Source organism: Vipera ursinii (assembly GCF_947247035.1).
Source record: "Vipera ursinii genome assembly, chromosome: 2".
NCBI classification, from domain to species: Eukaryota; Metazoa; Chordata; class Lepidosauria; order Squamata; family Viperidae; genus Vipera; species Vipera ursinii.
This window is the reverse complement of record NC_139513.1, coordinates 186,981,434-186,990,418: the sequence shown is the minus strand read 5'-3', so window position 1 is coordinate 186,990,418 and position 8,985 is coordinate 186,981,434. Positions and strand designations below refer to the sequence as shown.

The 8,985-nt window shown below is 45.2% G+C and overlaps 1 protein-coding gene across 1 annotated transcript; it reads left to right on the top strand.

The window, feature by feature from the left end:
• Positions 1–8,342: 8,342 nt before the first annotated feature.
• Positions 8,343–8,735, top strand: NHLH2 (nescient helix-loop-helix 2; the record flags this gene model as incomplete). Its single annotated transcript, XM_083352082.1, has 1 exon — positions 8,343–8,735. One exon carries the CDS (start codon positions 8,343–8,345, stop codon positions 8,733–8,735), a length of 393 nt encoding a protein of 130 aa, XP_083208208.1.
• Between the last annotated feature and the right edge of the window lie 250 nt (positions 8,736–8,985).

The window sequence follows — 8,985 nt, the reverse complement described above, 5'->3', positions numbered from 1 at the left end:
AGCAAAAAAACATGATTTAATCCTAGTGGGGGAAAATTTACAAGAAATGGAAAAAACAACTCATTCCTTAAGACTACAAAATAAATCTGAGGACAAAAAAACAGATTGGATAAAATGGAATGTAGAGATGTTGAAAACATCAGAGAGAAAGGAAGTGATAAGAGAAGCAAAGAAGGAGAAATACAAAAACATTTTCAAGAAACATGGAAAGGCAAAAGTCTCACATAAAGACACTTTATTCAATTTACTTCTTATACCCACAGCAACAGTCATGAATATATGGAAAAACATTTTGATTCAGCAAAACACGTTATAATCATAATAGTAAAGTTGGAAGGGACCTTGGAGGTCATCTGGTCCACCCCCCTGCTCAGGCAGGAAACCCTATACCATTTCAGACAAATGGCTGTCCAGTCTCTTCTTAAAAACTTCCAGTGTTGGAGCATTCACCACTTCTGGAGGCAGGTTGTTCCACTGGTTAGTTGTTCTAACTGTCAGGAAGTTTCTCCTTAGTTCTAGGTTGCTTCTCTCCTTGACTAGTTTCCATCCGTTGCTTCTTGTCCTGCCTTCAGACGCTTTGGAGAATAGCTTGACTCCCTCTTCTTTGTGGCAGCCCCTGAGATATTGGAACACCGTTATCATGTCACCCCTAGTCCTTCTCTTCATTAAACTACACATACCCAATTCCAGCAACTGTTCCCTTTATGTTTTAGCCTCCAGTCCCCCAATCATCTTTGTTGATGAAGAAAGATACTGCTCAAAGGAAAAAGATCAAAATGAAAATTAAGAAAATAGATGATGGGATCTACCAGAGAGAATATTTAAAAAAGAAACATTTGTTTGAATATGGTTAAAGAAATAGAAAAGTTTCTGAATACATAATCATTCTAAGAGAGATGAATTCTTTAAATAATGCTGTATGCTTTTTCCCCATTTATTTTATTTCTTGATATAAGTAATATAATACTGCTGAAATGGCCTAGATGAAGGAAATGTTTTAGATAAATGTGTCTGAATTTAGAGAAATTATAATGTATAAAAAAGAAAAAAAAATGTTTTGAATAAGAGTTAAAAGATTAGATGACTAGGCACATTAAATGGAATATATAAAGATTAAATATATTTTTAATCATGGTTAAAAAGAATAAGAAATTTTGGGAATGAATATATATTAGCTTAGGGGGAATATATATTTTAAGTAGTATTTTACTTTTTATGTTTCTTTACTCTTGCTTTCTTTTCCTTTTCTTTACTGTTTTTACCTATTCTTTAAGAAATGTAAAAAGTGTTGAGATGGTTTATATTGGAGAAATGGATTTAAATCTTTAAATGTAATTAACTGTTGAGAAAATCTTAACCAGCAAGAATACTTTGAACTTTATGGGAGAAACAAATCTAAATAAGGACTGTAACAGGATATAAGATGAGGCAACAAGAATGATTAGATAGAAAAGAAATATTATATTGATGTGATCATTATTTCTAGGAATATTGGGAAAATCATATATGTATCTGTTATTTATCAAAATAATAAGAACTATATTATTTCAAAGTTTGCAAAGAAGACATTTTGGGGAAAAGGGAAAATCAACTAAATGTACTGTGTGGATTATGGATTATAGAAACCAATTGTTATTTTTTTTCTTTACAAATGTAAACCCAGCAAACACACTGTTTACCAACTATTAAGTGATTTATGTTTTTAAAAAAGCAATAAAATATATGGGAAAAAATAAAATGTATACAAGAGCCATCTCTTATAGAGGAACTCACTAGACTTTGGTTTCAGCAAATGCCATTGACTAGTCAGGATGACTAAATACCATATAATACGTGCTTTTGTCTGTATTCTAATAATATTTTAAAAACATTCCAATTATTTACTTTAATATCCTATTGCATAGATCCGTGATGGCAAACCTATGGCACACGTGCCACAGGTGGCACGCAGAGCCCTCTCTGTGGGCAAATGCGCCGTTGTCCCAGTCCTATGCCTTTTGCTGGGTTTTATAAAATCTTTTCGCTTTAGGCCTCCGCAGCCATTTGCAAAAAATAAAAAAGATTCAATCAATTTCAGCTTCTCGTGGGAAGAAAAAAGATCTCACAAATTTGGAATTGATTGATTGAACTTTTTAGTCCCACCCAGTCTGTTGTTACCACCGCAGCCACACCCACCCAATGGGCCACACCCACCTGGCACCCAGTGATACATAAGTAGGTTTTGGGTTGCAGTTTGGTCACTTGGTCTATAAAAGGTTCGCCATCACTGGCATAGATATTTTAGTGCTTTTTTGAAGGAGAAATTCTAACCCAATTATAACATTGAATATTTACAGGTAGTCTTTGCTTAATAACCAGTTGTTTTACAATCATTTGAAGTTACGAAAGCCATTCTCTCTCACACACACACAAACACGCCCCCCCTCTCTCTCTTACTCTCTCTCTCCATACATACATATATACATACATACATACATATACACACACACACACAACCAGATGCTGGGCAGATCAATTTAGTGACAAGCTGCATGGTTCTGCAGTCACATGACAATCATTCAAGATGCCTTTTGCTGGGGTCCAGCAAAATAATTCCCATTCAGATGAATGGGTTCACTTGATGACTGTAATAGCCACCACAAAAATGGTCAGAAAATTACTTCCAGTCACATAGGTCCCTCAACCTATGACTGCAACAACTTATCATAAACCCAGGCTCAATTACAGCTGTAAATCAAGGACTACTTTAATGAATCTAGTTATATAGTGATTGCAGAAGTGTAGACAGAACAAACCAACGAACATCAGAATGAGCCTTGGTGGAGCAGTGGGCTAATGCCTCCTTAAGTAACACCAGCTGCCTGCAATTATTGCAGGTTCGCATCCCACCAGGCTCAAGGTTGACTCAGCCTTCCATCCTTCCGAGGTAGGTAAAATGAGGACCCAGATTGTTGGGGGCAATAAGCTGACTTTGTAATAATGCTGCTTGGGGGGGCGAAAGCCCTAATAAGCAGGCATATACATAGAATGAAGGCTATTGCTAAGCACATTTAATTTGTGCTTAGATTGTAAGCCGCCCTGAGTCTTCGGAGAAGGGCGGGATATAAATGGGATTAAAATAAATAAAATAAAATAAAATAAACTCTTCACAGTAATGTCTAGAGTAAAATGGAGTTGTGTAATATCACCACTCTTGTTTATCACCTACATTGAAGCAAGAAACCAACCTCAAGAATGGAAATAATATCAACAAACTACTCTTTGCAGGTGATCAGGCACTGATAACAAATACATCTCCCACAAATGGCTGTCCATCATGCATCCTTTCCTCCATGGTACTTTAGATGCTGGTGTGCTGGTGTGCGGCCAAGGTGGCTGGATAGCATCTTTCAGATAAGCTGCTTTGTTCTATGTTCTCTGCTTGGGAAGGGCTGGTCTACCACTCTGTCCCTTGAAGAGTTGCCCCACAAATGATACACAGTTGCCTCTTTCCATAGCTCCCTGCATACAAACACTCATGCATTTCCTGACACTCACCAGGATGCTGTCTCTCAACCTGCTACCATTCCTTCCCTAAGAAACACAAATCTAAAGGTTAATTTTGACTGTTATAGCCTACCCACACAAATGGATCATGGTACTGCTCTCTTCATGCCCATTGTTGTCATCATCCTGTTGGGCTTTGATGCAGCTTTCGTGAGGTAACACATAACTCAGGACATAGGGATTCCTCTCTTCTTTTGCTTCTGCCTTCTGGCTCTCCTTTCTGTGTGGTAGCAGCTTCCTGCTTGTCAAGCTGCAACTCTTGCTAATCTGTTTGACACTCTGCCCACCGGTTAATTAATACCTCTGTACTAATCTGCATGGGCACTTGTTTTAGGGATGTCCCCTTTGGATTTGCCCACCCCTCTGGGGAGGTAGTGGGGCATGGATTTGAGCCACAAACCACAACAGGCCAACAGTGTACAGCTTAGCTTTCTAGGTGCTTGCTCTTTTCCCTGCAGTACAGATGCAACTTGATGGTGTGGTCAATCAGCTGGCCACAGATGTTGGAGGAACAGTGTACATGATACAACTTCCCTTCTCCACATTACAATTTTGTGTTGCCTTTCTTTGTTGGCTATATTGCCACTTTCTCCTACTTTCTGAACTTAGGTCAGAATACGTGCATGGAACAGTTGCCTCATGCACACATAGATACCTGGAAGGGTTGTGTCACCACTTTGAGAATGGGATTTTAGGAGGACAGGAGCTGGAAATGTTTTCCTATCACATCCATGGGTCTTGAAGATGTTTGTTCCCAGGAGGTGTTGAGGATTTTGAAAGTACTTACAGCCTCCAGGGCTCGCTAAGAAAACCCATCTAACAGGTGCAGGTCTATGTTTGCCCTGGAGAGAAAGGAATGGAGGATGTGCTTCCTCTTCCTCTTTAGCTACAGCAATAGTTGTTGTGATGGAGGGAGAATCTAAGCTTGCCGACTGATAATATTTGGACTGTGAAACTCCCACACGGTGACAGATGTCAAGTCCAATTAAGCCGCTCGCATCTCGTTGGCAATCCAATGGGATCGCCCATTGGGTAGCAACTTCGGAGGGAATCGTGCCGCCTCCCCTTTGCCGGCCCTTTACTGTGCCTTTATATCCGGCCACTTCTCCAGGATAAGCCCAGCGGAACCAAACGGCAATCCAGCCGCCTCTCGCTGCAGGGCGCTCCCCTGATTTTTCTATACAGCTGGCGGCCCTCTGCTCGGGCTCTTTCTGCTCCCGGGCTCCAAGGGCGTCGGGGGATGTTGCAGATCGCATCTTGAAGGGCCAGGGGAAGCAATCTAGTCTGGGCGCCTTTTCTCCCATCCACGCCCCCCCCCCCCAAGAGTCGGGGCTGGAAGTACAGCGAGAGCTGTTCCTGGGACCTGGACGCCGCCAGCCAGACCTGCGAGCCAAGAAAGTGCCCGCCGTTTGCACAAAAGCTTTGGCGAGCAGTCTGACTCAGCCACGACGTGTGAGCGGCAGGCCCGGCCCGAAGATCCTGCCCGCGCGCCGCCGGCTAGAAGCGCCGCGTCTCTTTTGTTATTTATTGAGGTCCGGCAGGAGGAGGCGGAAGCGGCGGACGCGGCTTTCCAGCATAATTTTAAATATCAGCACAATTAAGCATGATATACTATAGATCTGCAGAGCTTTGTTTTCTTCCCCGCTCCCGGGGAGTGTGTTTTTAATAATGTATTTTAATTTTCCTAGGAATCTTTTGGTCTTTTGACAATTATTCCGTCCTCCTCCATTTCTCGATCTGCGAGTTTTGAAAAGGACTCAGAACTATTTCTAGCAATAATACATTTTACTTTTTACTTCTTTTATTATATGCGGATTCCTTCTTCTTCCTCTCCTCTTCCTCCTCTAATTTATGTCTAAGATGTTCTCCTCCTCGCATTTTATTTCAGGCGCAAAAGGGGTTGGAGGCGTTTAAGGCAAGATTCTCCTACAAGGTAAACTCCTTTAAAATATTAATACGTACGGGTAAAATTGGCGGCATTCCATCTAACAAACAAGAAAACGTTTTGTTCTGAGATAGATATAAATACAGACCTTAATGAAATCCATATTCCGTTCTTTGGTCTCGCACCTAAAGCAAAGTTATTAGGAATTTATTGCAAATTTATTCTGAAAATATAAGATTCTTTCGAAGATAAAAATTAGGCAAATTCGGTTTGTTTAGAACAATTTTCGCTGCAGATCTTCTCTGACCAACATTTTAAATGCGAATATTTAAAAGCTGATCATTCAAATTAGTTTTCCTCATTTAAGTATTTAAGTTCCCATTTTCGTGCAAGTTGGAACATTTTCCTTTCAAAGTTATCCACCGAAGAGGAATGTTGTTTTGATCTGGATTTTCAAATTCCTGATTATTACTACTAAGCAAATGTTTCTTCAAAGGAAAAAAGGTAGCAGCTACAAAAAGGACACGTCTCTCCTCCTTCTCATTCTAGGAGCGCTCCTGAGATTGGACTATCCAGTGTGTCTACAGGAAAAAGTCACTGGAGCTGGGAAATCTATCAGGACTTTAAGTCCTTCTAGTCCATTGTTTCCCAAATAATACTACGTTTGATAGATTTTGTTTCTTCTCCCGCCCTGCTTTGCTTTTCAGTAGGTTAAGTTTACTCTTATTTCTTTCCGCCATCCACGGCTTGCCGTTTAGCAGATTTAGAATGGTTTATATTTGTGCGTATCCTTTGACAATGAAAAGACTCAAAGCAAAAATGTATATTTTCCAACTTGGATTTTCGATAGAGGTATCTTGAAACGGTTTCTTGTCATCCATTTTCCCTATCATTAGTATCATCATCATCAACAACATTACCATCTCCACCCCAATATTTCCTACGTAAGACACACTGTTTCTAATTCCTTTCTTTTCTTAGCTTCCCTCCTCCTTTTACTCGCTCTTGGTCACAGGTCCTGTCCCCCCCCTCCGCCCTTACTCCTCCCCTCCTCCAACAAGACACACAAGGGTGTCTCCGAGGTGGCTGTTCTCTGATTGTCTGTCGCTGCTGCATTGTTTTGGGCTTTGCCAGCCACTAAAGCGTCTAGGAAATTCCCCTGGCTTGGTTATGCTGACAGATGGAGCCCGCATCGAGCTGTAAATCCCCCCCCCAGCCCCGCCCCAATCTTGTTCTATGGGGGGACACTCTCGAGCCTCTGGACTATGGTGCAGCGGGCTTTCGGGACCTGGCTCCCTGCCCCCAGCCTGTCCCTTGAGCGGTCGCTCTGGTCGATGGATATCCCCAGGCGAAGCGGCTGCCAAGCAGGCACGACTGAAGCTGAAGAGACATTTGCCCCGAAAGGAGGCGCACGGGGATCATCGGGCAGGTCTTAGGCAGCAACGGGCCCGCTGTCTATTTCCCAAAGGTCTCCGATGGGTAGCTTTAGATATACCTAGAGGGGCTCCACGTCCCTGTTCAGAAATTTTACTGAAGAACCATTAGGCGGGGTGGAGGCACCCTGAGATCTGTCACATCCCGTACTGTTCAGTCCGGGCGCCACTGGCCAACGAGAAGAGAGGAAGAAAGAGCTGCGCCAGACAGGCACATTCTGGAGACCGAGTTCTTGTTCTGTTGTCCGGTTGTTTTCACTTGCAGCTGAGAATTTGCTTTCTGGGGTCCCATGAAGGGTCCTCAGGTCCGCCTCAAATTCGGGCTCATGCTACCTGTGAAAGTGGCGCAAACAAAAACCAACCGGCAGCAGTTCTGACCCGTTCCTCCAAAGCCAGATCAGAAAGAGCTCAAAACTCTCTTGAGGCTCTTTGGGAAAATAACTGATTGCTACACGGCCGGGCGCAGGAGAAATCTCCTAACCCAGACAAGACTAGTTCGACGGGCAGCATGTGTCGCCTTTGAATGGGGCTCCGCAATTTTTCTGGCCGAGGAGTCAAGAAAAACAGATGCAGTTTCACAAGGGTCTCGCAGAAAAGACGCCTCTGAGATAGGTCACTGCTGCTTATCTTCCAGGGAAAGCAATCAGGACTTTTAAAGAAAACCAGGATGTTGAAAACACCTATTGGGGTCCTTTTAGGAATGCTTAACATTTTGAACCGAGATGTAAATGAAAAATAGTTAGATACGGATAAAAGTTCCTACAAAACACTTCAGTTACGTTTTCCGCTATATTTGCTCTCCCGTTGATCCAATCACTATGTAATAATCACTAGATCGTAATATTAAATGAGATCTTTTTTAACGAAAAGCTTTTTTTACGAAAACGAAAACCGTTTTTAGCGAAAGCCAGGATGTTATGACGTTTTGGAGGAGAGCTGATAGCGGAATGAAAAGGAAATCACAATGAGAACGGGCTGTAGCCCGACGGGCGGCGGCCGAAGTCAGCTCAGGAGGCCGCTTGCTTCTGCTTTTGCAAGCCTCCCTCCCTCCCTATCGCGCCACCCCAGTCAAAGGCGGCCAGCAGTCTCTTTTCACCCCCAGCCTTGGCAGCTCAAGCGAGCCTCCTCGCCAGGCCTGCTTGCAGCAGCAGCTCATTTCGACGTCCAAAATCTTCAGCCGGCCCCGCCGACTCGTGCGCGCGAAGTAAGCGGCAGGCACACGCGATCAACCCGGCCCAGGCTCCCCAGATGCACCCGCGGACTCCCGCCGGGAGCTTCGGACAAAAGCTGCGCTACCTTGGCCAGGGTAGGGAGGGACTGGTGGCGGGGACGAAGGGCGGACGAAGGGCGCAAGCCGGTGTGCTTGGCTCCCTTCCGCCCATCACGAGCCGGGCGGGGGAGTACACACAGCGGACAGCACTGACTGACCTCCCGTGTTTATTTTTATGATGATGATGATTTGCCTCCTCGCCCGGCAGATGATGCTGAGCCCAGACCAGGCCGTGGACTCGGACCACCCGTCGTCAGCGCCGTCCGACCCGGAGTCTCTGGAGGCCAAGGGGCTGCGGAGCTGCTGCGCCTCCGACTTGGAGGCGCCAAACGGCGAGGGCGCAGGAGGCGGTCGCTCAGCGGCCCATCCGCCGCAGCCGCTGAGCCGTGAGGAGAAGCGGCGGCGCCGTCGAGCCACGGCCAAGTATCGGTCGGCCCACGCCACGCGGGAACGCATCCGCGTGGAGGCTTTCAATTTGGCCTTTGCCGAGCTGCGCAAGCTACTGCCCACGCTGCCCCCGGACAAGAAGCTCTCCAAGATCGAGATCCTGCGCTTGGCCATCTGCTACATATCTTATCTCAACCATGTCCTAGACGTGTAGGGCAGGCGCCCGGGGACCAGGGCTCGCGGGGAAGGGCGACAGGCATGGTGGACAGGCCGCCGGGTCCCTCCGGAGCCGTCTCCGTCGGGGCTAGGCCTTGCAGGCAGTGCTCCTTCCCCAGGTCAACCCCCTCCCCGAGGCTCCCTGTCTTGGAGGGAGGGGCGGTCTCGACCTGCCCCTTCCTTCAGCTCCCCTCCCGCCTCAGCGTTTCCCCAGGATAGGGTCCCCTTTCAGCAAAGTTTCGAGAACC